The 16,985-nt window shown below is 39.9% G+C and overlaps 1 protein-coding gene across 1 annotated transcript in view; it reads left to right on the top strand.

Moving 5' to 3' along the window:
• LOC137137776 (collagen alpha-1(XXV) chain) overlaps positions 1-16,974 on the top strand; it is a 131,983-nt gene extending 115,009 nt beyond the window's left edge. The window contains exons 20-39 of the mRNA XM_067524423.1: positions 45-113; positions 839-883; positions 1,359-1,403; positions 1,714-1,791; positions 2,167-2,190; positions 3,570-3,614; positions 3,799-3,843; positions 5,102-5,182; positions 5,263-5,325; positions 5,476-5,526; positions 5,818-5,844; positions 6,290-6,370; positions 6,735-6,770; positions 7,274-7,327; positions 7,466-7,519; positions 8,016-8,042; positions 8,548-8,601; positions 9,985-10,071; positions 12,419-12,457; positions 12,643-16,974. Coding sequence (XP_067380524.1) covers positions 45-113; positions 839-883; positions 1,359-1,403; positions 1,714-1,791; positions 2,167-2,190; positions 3,570-3,614; positions 3,799-3,843; positions 5,102-5,182; positions 5,263-5,325; positions 5,476-5,526; positions 5,818-5,844; positions 6,290-6,370; positions 6,735-6,770; positions 7,274-7,327; positions 7,466-7,519; positions 8,016-8,042; positions 8,548-8,601; positions 9,985-10,071; positions 12,419-12,457; positions 12,643-12,645 — 1,008 coding nt within the window. The 3' untranslated portion in view covers positions 12,646-16,974. The remainder of the gene's footprint in view (positions 1-44; positions 114-838; positions 884-1,358; positions 1,404-1,713; positions 1,792-2,166; positions 2,191-3,569; positions 3,615-3,798; positions 3,844-5,101; positions 5,183-5,262; positions 5,326-5,475; positions 5,527-5,817; positions 5,845-6,289; positions 6,371-6,734; positions 6,771-7,273; positions 7,328-7,465; positions 7,520-8,015; positions 8,043-8,547; positions 8,602-9,984; positions 10,072-12,418; positions 12,458-12,642) is intronic.
• The last annotated feature ends 11 nt before the right edge of the window (positions 16,975-16,985 follow it).

Below are 16,985 nucleotides of genomic sequence, written 5' to 3' on the forward strand. Positions count from 1 at the left end.
TGCTTACATTTACTATGGTTATTGTTGTTCTTTTGTATGTTTAGGGTGAGAAAGGCGACCACGGGCCACCGGGAAAAGGTGAACGAGGAGAAATTGGACCTGTTGGACCAAAGGTCAGCGATTTGTGTGCACATTTACATACATGTAATTCATCTCACATGAGAGTTTAGAAACCTGTTCATAATGGGCCCTTCACCCGTGTGGTTAATGGATTTCTGCTGCCACCTAGAGTTTTACTGGTAGAAGCACAAACAGTAAAGTCCCCAAATGTACGACTAAGATAAATTAACATGCATCCCCAAGGCAGAGGGTTTGTTCAGTTCGTCAAATATTCCGTTATATTAACAAAGAGAGCTGGCTAAACCATTATAGCCTGTAATAAGTTCAAAGCTTTCCCTGGAGTCCCTCTAAAGTAAACCAAATATAAATGAGTTTACTATTGTTTATGTCTAGACCTGACCCAGCAGGTGGTTTAAGCCCTAGTCTAAACTCTGACGGCCCACCGATCTGTTTCACATCCTAAGAGAACCCCCAAAAGTGACACCCGTCTTTTATCAGTGCCAGAATTCAAATAAACAGACTGTCCATACCTTGGCAGTAATGGGATATTAAAAGCTGCTTATTACAGTGAAGCTGTCTGTGGCGTTCTCTCGGGAGGAATGGTAGTGATTGAAGATATTTCCTTTGTGAAATACATTGAATGCCGTGACGTATTTAGATTAAATCCATAAAGACAGATTGTTTTATTTTTCTCAGCTTGATGTTTCACTGCTTTTCTATTTTATCACGTCCCTTCAAAGTTGAGGCTTTGTTGATTGTGTTTTCCTATTCATGGCAGGGCTCACAAGGAGAGGCTGGTTTACCTGGTCTTAAAGGGTCCAAGGTGAGCATGGCAGATATGTTTTCTTTGCAATTAATATGTAAAGAATCCTGGGACAGATCATTAGACTTTAAATATTATCTGATTCGTTTTCGTAGTCACTGATAATGTATAGAACATATGCACTTGTATAAATGTCAGCATATTATCTTGTTAGAAAATAAAACGCTGCATACAAATAGACAACAGATGCAGACAGGTTTAACTGCAGACTTGCAAACAGACGGTTATCGCAGTGGAATTATTATCAATCATAGTAAATGTAGTTGCATTACATGTTGCTTTATACATTGTAAATGTAAATGAGAATCGGTTCTCAATTAACTCACCTGGTTAAACAAATGAATTCATAAAATAAATTAATGTATTGGTGATATTTTATACGAGTACTGAGCCATTAGCACAATGCAAAGTTTAGCATGGATAGAAATGCCACTTCTTTGAGCTTTGAACGTTTTTCTTTGTCTTCGCACATTAGGGGGAGACTGGAGATAAAGGTGACTTGGGATCTGTCGGCCCGAAGGTAGGCATCTATATTAAATAAGATAAATGACTATGTGACGCTTATTTCTGATTAATATTCAACATTCGAAATGTTCATGTCCTATGAGATGTCGCACTGCTGTCAGTTGGAACTGTGTCTGAGCACTACAGCTACACACACACACACACACACACACACACACACACACACACACACACACACACACACACACACAGTACCACCAGGGGGCAGCAGTCAGATCTGACATGGGTCTTTTAATTTATTTGTCCAATTTAGTGTGTAAATCAAGAATGTGTTAAAATTGTTACCTACTATTAACTATGTGCAGGGCCCCCCAGGGCAGAAAGGAGACCAAGGAGCCACTGAAATAATTGACTACAATGGAAACATTCAGGAGGCTTTACAGGTCAGACATGTTATCACCTAATGCAGCTCATTACCCACATTTCTGTTCCTTCAGAAAGACTTTTTAAGGCAATGCCACACCTGGCTAATAATTATATACCCTCTACTGTGTCATAGTAAAAATGTGTCATTATCTTTCACTAAATCTAAAATTGCTACTTTCTATGTTCATTATGCCGGATGAAGTGTTATATTCACTTTTTTGATTCAGGTTCTGTCCTCCGCAGACACAGTAGGCCTACATGTGTTCTTCACTGAAGGACCACTGTAATTTTGAAAGTGTTTCAATATGAAATGTGCTGACACAAAGGTTGCTTTCCTGTGTGACCTCTGCAAACTCACGTCTCCTCTCCTCCCTTTTCTGCTCCTACTGCAGAAGATTACCACTATTACAGTAACGGTAATTAGGCTCTGTGTATTGTGTCTTCTCCACAAGTGATTCGTCTTTGTCATCGCATGGGCCCAACTCAACTGCAGCCATTATTTTCACTGTTGCCCTGTTGTGTGTGTTCCACCTCACCCAACAAAATGTTTGCCTAACAGCAAATTAAACTGTGTTCAGAGCTTCATTTTTGCTTGTGTGACTGACCTTTCATGCTTTCGGAGTTGTTGGTTTGCCTCTTCAGTGTCTGTAAACCATATATTAAGAAAGTGTTTGAAAATTGGATTTTCCAAAACTCATTCACCCCGGGCAAAATTCATACTAAGGGCGCTGCGGTCATGATTGTAATCCAGTCATTTCCTGGCTACCGTGGGCAAACCTATTTGTTTCAATTTATCTTCTCTTTTGGAATATCATCAATCACTATCGCCCCACCTTGAGGTCCCGTTAAAGGGTGTTAATATCTTTTATTTTGGCACTTACACCGTTTGTTGCACATTCCTAAATCAAAGTGTTGTTCCGAAATTGACAAACGACACACATTAGAAATAATAGGTGGTAGGTTGCAGCATGTGCAGATCAACTGATTGAAGTTTAGTTGCTGAAGTCACAGTGAACCTCATGCCCATCCTGTTCTGATGAACTTGACATCCTAATAACTTGGAGTCTTGAGTGAATAGATTACAATATGAGTCTGGACAGACATGCATGTGAACTGCAGCTTAACTGGTTTGTTCAGACATGCAGCTTTGAGGCAGCAATTCCACTTTTGCATGCAGCTGCACAAATACAATATTTTCAGTTTATCAAAAGGCAGCACACATTTGAAATTAGTTGATTACCATAGTTGGAAAATAATGTTTAGCATAATTCAATGATTTAAGCTGCCAAAGCTCAGTGTAGCTTAGTATTTATTCCACATGCGGACACATTTTATTCCACAGTGATGATAGGAAAATTATGTATTATGCATATTATGCGTGGTATAAAGTTTGCATGTCAGCCATTCTTTTTATGTACATTTGAAATCTTTCTCTCTTTATTATTTGGTTTAGAAACAAATCAGAGTCCCCCCGTCATCATTGTTTCAAATTAATGATCTGTCACGGGCAATTTGTCCACATGTTGTAGCTCACATGTTTATGACCTCTGCCTGTGTCTCTCAGTTGAGCATCGTGTTTGTCGTTCATAAGTGATTGCTAATAATTTGTGTTAGTTACAAATGATTTTGGTGTGAGTTTTGTTGTTAATGAAATGCAGTTCACTGTTAATGCAGTTCCTCTTTAAAAAAAAAGACTTTATCTTTATTCAAATCAATCATGATACTGAACTAATCATGCAGAAGAATACTGAAGCTCATATTTTGAATCGAATTGTCTCTCTCCCTTTCTGTGAAGGGACCTCCTGGGCCTCCTGGTCCAATAGGACCACCAGGAATAAAGGTGAGCAAGCTTGTTTACGTGTTCTTATAAGGTGGAAGGCTTCCCCCTAATTGCTTTTTTAAATTTTCTTGTAAATATCACACACTTCTTCCTATAGTTACAAACTAATAACATATAGCAGCACTGCTGATTCAGTTAGGCTTTGCAATTATTGTGTTTGTAAAAAAGTTGTCCTTCATCCCAGGGTGATCGTGGGATGCCTGGTCTCCCTGGACTTGATGGGGAGAGAGTGAGTTGATTATTTTCTCAAGTACATGTTTAGATAGGTGAAGACTCTCATTCATCCAGGTTTGGTTATCAGAACATTGAATCATGTCAGCTGGACTTCTTTCTTCTTGGTTCGAAACATTTCGATACTTGTCCAAGCAGCTTCTTCAGCCAACATCAAGTTCACCAGGGAGGACACCAGTGGACTGCTCATTTACTGGACTGCTCAGTTAAGGTTGGGAGTTTTGGCCACCTGGAAACAGAAATCCCCACAGACACACGGACCAGTACCTAAGGTTAGACTCCCACCACCCACAGCAACACAAACTAGGAGTCATCAGGACCCTGCACCACAGTGCAGAAAACATCCCCACCTCCTCTGAAGCCAAAAAGAAGGAGGATGGACATCTGAGGACATCTCTCAAGGCCTGCTGTTATCCTAAGTGGGGCTTAAACAAAATGGCTTTCAGATCCAACAGAAGGACGATGGACAGAGCAGAGACTCCGAGTCAAAGGAAATACCTGGAGATTCATTACATGGTGGGAGTGTCAGAAGCTCAAAAGAATCTTCAGAAACCACCATGTACCTCACTTCAAAACCTTCACTTTAAACCCACCAACACACAGAGACAAAGACTCGTCCACTGGAAAGACCAAGCAACTAAACGCAAGGAGAGCAACGTGTCGTGTGTAGTCCAGTGCTCAGCTCTACATTGGAGAAACCAACAGAGGATGGCCCAGCACAGGAGAAGCAACACCTCAAGACCAGAATCAGCAGTGAACCTACAAATGAGGAGGAGGCCTCAGATACAGACTTTGCCCCACTTTTCATGCTGCCCTTTCATCCATCCCCAGGAAGATGAAGACCACTTCATACATTCACCAAGACGACCTCTTCTTAGGGTTTTAGGGAGTTATGGTCGTAATCATTACATCCTAATGACTCCACCCTGTTCCCACCTCCCACCTTAACGAACATATTCAGTCCTGGGTGGAACAAAGGCCTGCGTTGGACGATATAACCGGGTTCCCTAACCACTTTATTCAGACCAAAGAAGCTGCTTGGATAAGTAGGGAAATCTTTCTAACCAAAAGTCCACTTGACATGATTTGATCTTCTGATGTTTAGATACATGCAGTTTTGTTTGGTTTATGTAAAACTGTGATCTTGAGCTATATTGCTTTATATTACTTATGCACTTGAAAGACACTCATAATGTCCTTAAACTTGAGATTTAAGTCAAGATGATAGTTGTAATTGCCTTTATACATTTTTGTAGGGCTACAAAGGCTCAAAAGGAGACATGGGAATGCCCGGAGCATCCGGGGATAAAGGAGCAACAGGTTTAACTGGGCTACCTGTAAGGATTGTGTAAACTCTATTTTTCCAATACGAAGTCTTTTCAGATGTCTGATGTATCATGGAGCTTTTGTTCTTTAGGGTGTCAATGGTGTAAAAGGGGACAAGGGTGATCCAGGTCTGCCTGGTCCTCAAGGGCCTTCAGTAAGTCACACTGAAGACCAGAGTTTCCATTAATATATTCAGTTACTTACTAACAAGGTTATTCATGGTAAACTTGCATTGTTAGTGTGAAAACCTTTCACAACATAGTTGTTAAAGCATAAGTTAGAAATAACATGCATATATTTTCAGATTATTGGCCCTCCAGGGCCACCAGGGCCCCATGGACCACCAGGACCCATGGTGAGTGGTTTGTTTTCCATCAGAGACAGTACACTGTATTTAACTGTGGCATTGCATCACAAAATAAAAGCGAATAGATCTACAACCTATTGTATTGTAGTGAGTTTCTGTAACAAGACAAAACCATTTACAGGTTTGGAGCTTTTGATTGTTTGGAATTAAAGCAAGTCATTGTAGATGTTCATGCATGGTACTAATCCTTGTTGGATAGTAACATAAGATGATAGATTTAAAGTACCAACTAAATGCTTCACAAACTAACACAAACGTTTTCATCATATGCTGTTTTAGGGACCCCATGGTTTCCCAGGACCAAAGGTAAGTACATTCAGGTCATTATGTTTATAATTAAGCCACGTTTAACTATTGACGACTAACAAAATGTAAGTCTAGCATGGCATAAAACAATAATTAAACTTAATTTTGCTTTTGTTTAACCACGTTCTCAGTTTACAACTGAAAATCAGTTTTGCTTTTTGTTTTTAATTTTAGACCAGTTATTAGATTTTCCCTTCTCAGGGAACAAGAAGTGAATATTAAAATGAAGATAAAGCAGACTTTCAGCTCTCACTGGTGAAGCAGAATGAACAATAAAAGGATTATTGATATTCACATTAAACAGATTAAGACAAACAAAAGACTTTAGAGGGCAATGCCTACATGTATATTACATTACTGGCCACACTCACAAGCCTGGAAGACACAAAAGAGATGTGTACAGGTGTAACTGTGTCAAGTCTGTTTACTTCATTCATTCTTCCAGGGTGAACCCGGGCTGCACGGTGTGAAGGGTATGCGCGGGGAACCAGGACACAAAGGGGACCGTGGCCCTTTGGGCCTCCCCGTAAGTACAGCCAAGCATCATGGGATATCTCCAACCGCAAAGCCCTCTCCTTTATTACTTCCATAGAAACCTTCCATTTCTATTTTAGCCCTGTCGGGTTCCTTGTGTGTTAGTGGTGTGCGTTTGTTTTGTGTGTGTGTGCGAGTGTGTGTCTGAGCGTGTGTGTGTGTGTGTGTGTGTGTGTGTGCCTTCTCCATTTTCTGTCCTCATGTTCATTTTTCCTGGGCTGACAATTTGCCAAGCTCCCTGTAACACAGTGTAATTTAGTTGTTGTAAACCCTGCCATCAACCTGTCCCAATAACAGTGTTCATCTGGTACTAATCCCGCCTTGTTCATGTCACTCATACCTCCATAACCACACAGGGAGCCTCCGGCTTGGACGGCAAGCCTGGAATTAGGGTGAGTGTCATGTGGCCACCCAACTTCTGTCTTTCTCTCTCTCCCTCTCACCCTCCATACAATTCTGTTTTCCTCAGATGTGTACCCATGTCACTTCATTGTATTGTATTTCATTGTGACTGAAAGGAAAGTTTTACAAGGTTTTGGTGGATTGAGCTAAAGTAAGTCGAGTTGAGCTAGTTCTCAGGCTAGTGATCACGAACAAATCTGTTACAACAGGCATTTTGAGGCTCTCGTTTGTCCTGTGTTGCATTAACTCAGCATTAACACACACTCATACATTAACTGTGTCAGCAGTGTTGTAAATGTCCTTTGTGGCCAATGCACATGTACTAGTAGCAGTTGTGTGCGTGAGTGGGCTAGTTTCAGGTCGAACCAGGTGGGAACACTGTACATAATGTGGATGCTAAACAGGATTCTTGCTGCTGCAGTATCTGTTTGAAAAATCAGCTTCATTTTAAAACACACACACGCACTCACCATGACAACACTGCTTTCTGCAGGGCATGGATGGGCCTCCGGGTCCAGCTGGTCCAGCTGGGCCGAAGGGTGACATAGTAAGACCGACATTTATTTTTAAACTGTCATCTCACTGAGCATAGAACACATGCACATTTTAACTGTAGCTGCTTTTAGTAGTGGCTGAGAAGAAAGGACAGACTTTTGTAATTGCAACACTGATTAATTTGTCTTAGGGTGAGAGAGGAGCACCAGGTGAGCCCGGACCAAGAGGACCTTACGGCCTACCTGTAAGTTTGATGAGGATATGATTCCGTTGAAGAAACTTTCTTTATTCAGAAGAGTAAAGATGCCCTTTTTCTGAGGTTATGCATTTACACCAATGAGACAACGTAATATCTTTGTTGACCAAAAGCAACAGTCACACATGTAGATGGACTGTGGCTGTGGATGTTGTTACTATAGATGGATGAAGACATCACCCAATCACACCTTTTGTATTTGCTTAAAGCGGTCATCATGCATTTTTAAAAACTATTTTAGAAAATGTGAAGTTGATGTCACACTGCGCCATTGTAGGCCAGTGGAGAGGTGCCGTCTGAGCTTTGCGAGTAAATTTATCATACTTAGTTTGACCTAATATCGTTGCTTGTGATCGCGATTTATTTTCTCTCGGTGGAGCCCTTTTACTTTCGGTAGAGCTCCATCGTGAATCCATCAAGTTTAAATACGGTAAACTGTGGCTCTTGGATGTTGGATAATATATATTTTGTTCTTTATTTGCAGGGAGCTGCTGGAACACCAGGCCTGGATGTAAGTCAGTTTAACTTTATTGGTCAGTTGTCCTGAATGGAAAATGGAGAAAAGGGGGGAGAAATCCCCAGAATCAAATGCAGCAACAATCAAAAACACTCCTGAGCAGATGTTTCTATTCACTCGTGCTTTAGACAGATATTTCAATAAAAACATAGTGTATTAATTTGTTTTAGGATTTTTCTCTTAGTAAATGTGTTTTGTGCCTAAGTTGTTGCAGTTTGTTCTGGGGAATTTTCTTCTTCTAAAAATTATATAATAAAATAGCACCGGGCCTGTAATATTTCTTGTTGCACACAGCTTCACTTGCTTTGATTTTTCACCTTCCTTCTTTCAACTTCTCATTTTTTTTGGTTTTTGTTGTTTTTTTGTTTTTTCTTTCGCTTTTTTTTTTTTAAAGAAGTTTGGTTCTCATGTCTTTCTGCAGCTGTATAAGGAAAAGAAACACACCTTTCATCTCTGTGCAGAAAAGCCAGTGTAATTAAGTGGAGTTGTACTTTTACAGGGTTTGCCAGGCTTAAGGGGAGAGAAAGGCGACGTTGGGGAAAGAGGAGAAAAGGTAGATGTAGATATACTGTAATGACTTTTTAATTACAGAGGACTGATGTCAATGGACAGTGTCAGGGAATGTAGAGGTATTTATGTAGTTGTGATACTTCTCTTGCTTGTCCCAGTAGTTTCAGACACACGGTGACAGTAGAATGCTGTTTAATTATATTAGTCTGCATTCTAATGAATACCTTCTTACTCTTGCAGAAATTTTGAACATGGTTTTGAACAAGTCAGCTTCAATTTCCCAGTTGAAAACCAAATTGGAGCCTAATACAACATAAACTCGCCTTTGCACAAAATATCATCCACAGCCTTCTCAGACCAGCTTTTGTTCTCCACCTTTGAATGATTTGCCATCTCATTTCTCAATATCACAAGTTCCAGTCTCATTCTGAGGATTTCAACATGTTAAACCAAACCAAGTCCATTGACAACAGGCTCTTAGAAACTCACATTTGTTTATTTTCTGTTGTCTCCATGCATGAACATACATTTTAAACACTTCACTTCCTTCAGTTTTTGAGCCTGTTGATAACTCATCCCTTGCGTGTGTTTATATCTTTTAGTGCTCAGTGTTTATGTCTGCACACTTACTAACGCTTAGAGTATGTTTTTAGATGTTTTATTTCATGAAGAAACTGCCTCCCATTCAAAGGAACATAAACAGAATTTGTATTTGGCTTGTCCTGCAAGTTTCTGACATAAAACAGATTGTAGCACTGCTTCTCTTCTACAGCAAAAACTGTCAAACGTGAATTTGACAGATTGTAGATGACAAAAACACTACTTTTGCAATTACAACATACTTAACAGAATCTACAGTGATACTTGACATTTTGAGATCTGAGTGCTTATAAACATTTTTTAAAATCACTTTGGCACAAAATACAATATACTACACTGAGCTTCAAATTAAAGTCGAATTACAAACATGACACATCTCGCCTTACGATGGCTGGTAACGGGTTGTGTTTTTTTTTTTTTTTTGCTACTTTATGTGTGTCAACTAACATTTTAAACCCTTGTTTGATTCTGAAGGGATACAACTAAAACATTTTCAGTGCTTAGTAAATTTAGTTCTGTCTTTCTGGAGGTTTTGTCCCTGCTGCCTCTTTCTCATCCTTTGTGCCCTCGACACCCCTTTTAGCAATCAGCTGTTTCCCTCTCCTTCCCCCAGTACTATTTTCCCTTTTATGTCCTCTTCTTGTCCTGAGGAACGTTTATAGAATTCCCAATACTGTCTGATGTCCCCTCCTTTCTAACACTTACCATGTCTCATTCTCCCTTGTGGGCCTCAGCCTTCCTACTTTAATCACTCCGCTCCTAATAGCAGTGCTGTCCCAAATGTTCAAAAAATGATTTTAACTTGACCAAATCGTTGTATCCACAGGGGGAGAAGGGAAAGAAAGGCAAAAAAGGGCCTAAGGGCGAGAAAGGAGAACAGGGTGCCCCTGGATTAGATGCACCCTGCCCATTGGTATGTCCAAACCGCAAGCTGGGATTTGGCTCCCAGCCTAGTAAGGCAGCCCCCACCAACAAGGAGGAGCACTCTGTGGCTACACAGATACCCAGCTAGAAGATAGCAACCCGAAACACAGACATGCAAAACACAAAAACTGTAATTGTATTCGATGCCGAACTGGGCTGGATTGGGGTATCAGCAAGCTCACAGGGCAGCTCCTTCTTTGTTACCCCCTTGTGTCCTTCATAGTGGATGGATGCAGGGGTTAAGGGTTATCCACCTCTCTCCCAGTAACACTCCTAGGTCATCTTTACAAACAGGGTTTCCGGGGATTTAAGGGTGAAAAGGGGGAACCAGGGCAGCCAGGTCTGGACGGGCTGGATGCCCCATGCCAATTGGTACAGTATTTCTCTTTTTCCTCCACCTGCTAGCCATGCATGCTGCTCACCTTCAGTCATTACTGGAAAAAAAAAACATGCATGACTTGAGAGCTTGTCAAGCATGCACACACTTTATTTTGGTCACATTTTCCATTATTGAATGGTTGACAATGACAACATTCACCAACAAATAACGTATTAACTGTCTGACAGCAAGCAGCCTCTTTTAGATAGCAACTCCTTACAAGTCAAATATGCAAAACAATACATGGTTATTGATTATGTCTATCCCTCTAACTGAATCCCTTTGTTTTCTTTATTAAAACTGGAAAAAAGCTTAAATCTGGTTTCTTCTAGATTATTCCCTCGTGAACCGGGTACTTTTTAACCTGATGCTAACATTGACTCCTATACTTATAAGTTTCCCATGCCACAGGTGCATGGACCCCTCCTTTGCTCTGTTAACTTCCCTCTTCCCTTGCTGTGTTTGTACCAATTGGGCCAGACCATGATGACAAGAGAAAACCAAAGTTCTGATTTGTGGCGAAACTTTTCAAACTGAGGAAAACAATTATTTATTTTTTTTGATGTCTTTTATGATGATTTGTTTCTGAAACAATGCTGTGTAATGCATGAAAGTTCTAACAGTATTGTCAGGATTATGAGCGGCTATACTGAGACTAAAAGGGCATAGCATGGTATTGTGTTGTGTAGTTGATATTGTGAGTAAACAATGAAGTGGAGTTATTTTAGGTAAGAAAACATTCAAATATAACATATCAAGTCATTAAATTAATTCATTAATGCTTTTCTTTTAGTGTCTCCGAGTCATGTTCTATTGTTCTACATTACATTATTATCAAAAACTACTGTGGAGCCACTACAAGAAAATCTGAGTGGAATCAGCATATGTTGACCTGCATGAAATATATTTTGCCAGAGATTATGTGCATGAATTCTGAACATGCTCTCTGAGTTGTCATTACATGTCATTTTACTTACATTTATTGTAAAACTTAAAAGAACTGTCAAGGCAAGAAAAGTAACGTCATTAAGTCATGTGGACAAAAAAATGGCAGCATAGTCGTATGTGCAATGTAATGACTATGGGAGGTTATTTTTAGAAAAACTTAATTTCACATCTGGTTCAATAGGTCTGAATCAGAGCAGTTTCTACCATTTCCTTCGCACAACTGCTAAATTTAACAATTAAATTCGCTGTCAGCATGATGATGTAAACGGTTTAGGTAATGCCAAAGCTCCGAGGCAGCAGCGGAATATGCAACTGTCAGTTATGAGGGTGTAAGTACCCAGAAATCCCATGTCGTTAAAGCCTTGATGCAGGAGAGGAGGTGCATTTTTAGCAGCCAGTCGCTAAGTCCATTGTTTTAACGCTCACCATCTTGTATTTGAAGACAATTGCTACTTTAAAAGGTAGACTGTTGTCTAGTCCATAAGTGTGTAATGCTCAGCATATTGTCAACTTCAGGACTATTCTAGTTGTCAGACTGGATAGGTGAGGTCGTGAGCTTAGCCCCAACCTGCGCTGTCTTTAACTGTGACCAGCTTGCCTCCTGACATCAGGTCTAAAGCTTGGATTGGTAGCCAGTGTTCCCATGGGATCTGCTGCTCCATCCCTGCACAGCCTCATTTATCTTGGATCATTTGTCCATTCAGCTCAAATTAAATTCTTGAACCGGAGAAGGATTGAAGGCTCTTTTGAACACAGTTCCCAAATAGTTTTCCTGCCTAGATGTTGTTTAGATACGGCAACTAGTCTATGATAGGACTTTGTTGGATTTGGTCCCCACATGAGAGATTTTTCTGAGAGTATTAGAACAATAGTAAAATTTGACATTTGTAGTGTTCCACTCATTATCACATTCTGTGAATCGTTGTGCATGTCTGTTTTAACAGCAAACCCTCCGTTTTTGGTTTAGTCCTCAGAGTTTATTTCTTCCCTGCTTCTCTTCTCTGAACAGGGCCCAGATGGATTACCAATGCCTGGGTGCTGGCAGAAGGTAAGATGAACACAATGTAAATTGGAGATGTGTAACTCACAGAGTGCACAAAATGCGTGTGCATGTTTTTTTTTTTGTTGTTGTTGTTCATACAAAATATAACTAAAACTCTCACTCAGTGCAACTCAAGTCATCCAACAAAATGAAAACATCTTATGTTCTTCTCTCCTGTGTCTTTCTTGCAGTGATCCCTCTAACCTGAAACGCATGGAGTTTGTAAATAATGCTTCTTTTATGGTATTTATAGTTTTTTAAATGGGAAAAAAAAAGTCTACAAGGAAAGGCGTCTATGTGTACAATAACACAAACAAAAAAGAGATAACCGCCCTGAGTCTCACCCCCTAAGCTACTTCTACTCACATCGCAGTGTGGAAAAACGTGTGTGTTCGCTCTCTCACATCCGCATCGTGGTGGAGTTCAGATCCTTGGCTGGCGGCAGAACTTGTCTCTTTAGTCTTTGCATGGCTCAGACTGGAGCGTCGCAGCCCGGCCAGATCCACGGGGGTTAAAAGGAGACATGGGAGGAGGAGAGGGAAGTAGAGGACAGGGATCTGGACTGGCTCTCTAACACCAAATGCTAGGTGCTTTGTGTTGTTCCATCTCAACAAGCTCACCACCATATTCATGCAGCACCATTTTCTAAAAGAGTAACAAAAATAAATAAATAAATAAATAAATACTGTGCCAAACAGAACATTGCACCCCTGATCCTGCAAAAGCATGAGTAGTGTAATGAAACTATATGTATATGTATTGTACATACATATCACTGTTTTGTGGTTGCGTCATGGCTTCTGCAGAAAATGAAAAAAAAAGAAAGAAAGAAAGAAAAACCAAGCTCTGACGCGGTAATTTTTACTTTCCTTTAATCTTCCCAAGGGAGTCACGCCATGGCTGGTAGCCTAAAAGTCCCCAGAAAGTAAAGGTCACTCTTTCTTTATTGTGGTGATGCCTACAGAGGTGCAGAGATATCAGAAGGTTTTCACTGTTGCACTCATGTGGCTCAGCAGCATCAGCGTGCTGCCACCAGCAGCCACGCAGCTCCGGACAAGAGGGGAGAACTTGGCAGGCTCACTGCACTGATCAGGCTCACATGGATTTGAGATTGGACAGGCCTGCTATAGAGACCCTCCACCCCCCCCAACCCCCCCTCTGAGAACGGAAATGGATTCTGCAGGAGAGTTGCTCATGAGTCTCGCCAATCTCCATAGAGGTCAGGTGGTGAGTCCCCCCCCTCTCCAGACAAGCAACGCTTTAGGGTCTACTGAGAGCATTCACAGAATGAAATCATGTTTCTTTTCTTTCTTTTTTTTAATTTTTTGCTCTCATTCTTAAACATTGTTTGTAATGTGTATTGTTTGTGTTTAAAAGCCTTTGGTGCCTCAAGCTTTTATTCATTCCTTTATCAGAAATGTACAACTTTACATCATATCTTTAATTATTGGAATGGTCTTTATTTAAGAAGGGTATGTTTTGTTTGGAAAAAGTGGCGTGAGAGTATGGAAAAGACACATTTGCGCACTGTTTTTCAGAGGATTTGTTTTTACAGGAGGATGAAACATGTAGGTTATAGCTTCACCTGAGGATACAGTGAGGGTGCATCTTTTGACCGTGCAGCCTCTGATCTTACTCGTGGTTTCAAATAAGCTCATTGTTTATGCAAAAAAACGCATCCAGCATTGTAACAATTGTTTTTGTACAGTGTTGTCACTTCACTGCATGCGCACAGTTTTTCACTTGAGGATTTCTGAAATATTGAAAAATATATTCTTTTGAAGGAGCATGAATAGGCAAAACGTGCAGCTTCGTTTCGTGCTGTATATTCAGCTCCAACCAAGCAACATTCACACTTTGTTTAAAACACGTATTTCAGATGCGTCTGATTAAGGTAGAATATGTTCAGTTGCATTATAGTTCTGTTACACCTCATGTGTTGTCTTAAGCATTTAGAAAACATTTAGTGGGTGTGCAGAGAGCTAGTCAGTTTCCAGTAGAGGGGGGACTCCATTGATTTTCAACCAGCTTCCTACGGTTGTAGTCTGGGGAGTACTTGTGTATTAATGATAATTCATTTCTACCCTATATGAAAGAGTATCTCAAATTTTGTGAATTTTATGTTTTATTTTGTTTATTTTATTTTATTTTCTTGCGACTTAAAATGCATGATTTCATAAAAGGTTTCTTTAGAAAATTGTGATGCATATTGCAATGTTTTGTTTTTTTTTATGATTTTTTACATGGAATGGTCATTCAGAATTCATGGGCGATTGGTCGAAATAATTGCTGCGATCCCACGAACGCAACTTCCCGGAGAGACTGATTAACATTGTAGCTAAAAACTGCAAATTATATAATCGGGAGGAGTTTTTCTAGTTTGCCGATCACAGTGATTGTTGTAGGTGAACCAGCTTCTCCCGAATCATCTGAACTGAACAAACTCCTGATCGTGTCATTTGGAGGAGTTTTCAGCTATAAACATACACATATGGAAAATAATCTGAAAGGCAGAAGGGAACTTTAATACCATTTATGTAGATGCACTCCCCAAAGTCGAACCAAGTTGAAAATCAGTGAAGTCACCCTTTAATAAACCACAAACTAGCTAGTGGCCAGTTACGTCACATTCCATTTCAGATGGAGCAAAAAGTAAATCCAGAAGTAGATCAACACTAGCTTTATTTTTCACCAGTCTGACATATGCAAGATGATCTCCATGTTACTTCTTTTCTTCAACGTTAGAAACATGTAATCGATGATTACTGTAATGGGACAGATGTGGAAAACCAACACTCTGTTGTAACGTAGCTGCAACCACAGGTGGTGTGAAAAACGATTAGTTCTGTATGGTTTCTCTCTGATTGTACAGTTCATCTCATCATCATCAAGACTGCATGCACATCTGTATAGGGTTATAATGGGCCTCTCTGATAGTTGGTCAGCAACAGCTCTGCTGATGCACTCTACCAGTGGCAAGAACTACACAACAGGTTTCTTTATTGTTGTTGGGGTTTTATGTATGTAACATTTTAAAGATTTTGTGCATAGATTTGTGTATTGTTCTCAGTATTTTAAGTGGTACATTATTTATTTTTCTATATTTTCTTAAATGAAGGCATTTTGGTTCTGAACAGCATTCCTTTCAGTTGTTTTGGCATCTGATGTCAATTTTTCTCCGCGTCTCGAATGGTATAAAGACTTTTGGATCACGCTAAGACGTCATGAAACCGTTAGGCAAACGGTATCCGGTACAGTGCGAAGGCAGTCGGTCGTTCGTGCATTACAGATCAGTGTGTGTGCTGGATTCGTTTCAGCGTACAGGCCTTACCGTGGACGACCTCTGCTTTTGTTTCATTTTGTGTCAAATAGTGAACAATGCCAACTAAGTACTGATGGCCCGAGTGTTGACGGGCCCAGCCAATGCAACATCATACAGTTAAAGATCGCGGCTTTTTCCTCACGCGTTTTACTCTTGTCTCTTTGCATTTGAATGTAGTTTGATATATGTATAGTGGATTATTAATGTACTGTTAAAATGTGTGCTCATCTGACAAGAAGTGCAATTTATACTTTGGTTAATGCGTGTAGCATCAAATGCAGCGGAAATCTCACGTACGTGACATTTCTGTAGCTCCAGTTTGTTCAGTCATGCTACCCTGTATACCACTACACGGAAGGTTTCTTCACCATGAGACAGAGAACAAAAATATTAAGCATGGACCTTTTTGTTTTCCTTTTGCTTCATAACTGTCCTTTCACTAATGTTTAAAGTGTTATTTCCATTACATATTTACTTCAGTTTTTTTTTTTGTTTTTTTTTTGCTATGTTCTTTTTTTAATCTTGTTTCAATTTCCAGCCTTTGTTACAGTATTTGTTATCACAAGGTGCTGTATCTTTAGCATGTGCAGCTAATTTTTTAAAGTGATTTTCTTTTTCTTTGGTGGTGGGGGGGGGGGGTTGTATTTTCTTGTTATAGTTTAAAATTTTGTTTATTCTGCTATTAGCAGACGTGCCAAAATATTTGTCCTGATTGACTCACTAATATCCCACATATGTGTTTTTGTCATTGTTACAGTAAATGTTGAGTCAGGTTTTCCTCTGAGACGCTCACTCATTGACCTATGAGCAAGACCTTTCTGTAAAAAAGTGCTGGATAAGGATAATTTACTAACTAACATCTACAGTACTCTGCTTTACACTGTAATATCACTACTACTTGGAAACATTTACACTTCTGTACCATACAATTCACTGCAGCCTTACTTAAATAGGTGCATTTCCAGATACTCGTCAAAATAAAATGCAGACTTGGTAAAAGAGCAAAATCCACATTTTGACTTATTTGAGTTACAACAGCATTATTTGGTTGTGGTGTATGCTCACTGTGTGCGTTTGTATTGTTTTGATTGGACTTTCTTTGAAGACCCTTGTGTTAACACCATTGTGTGTTACAGATTTCAGACTGTACTGTTGGAGCCAAATAAACACAGTCTTTCAAATAGACAGAAGTGTACATTTGCTTTTACTGGT

Source organism: Channa argus, chromosome 12, assembly GCF_033026475.1.
Source record: "Channa argus isolate prfri chromosome 12, Channa argus male v1.0, whole genome shotgun sequence".
NCBI lineage: Eukaryota > Metazoa > Chordata > Actinopteri > Anabantiformes > Channidae > Channa > Channa argus.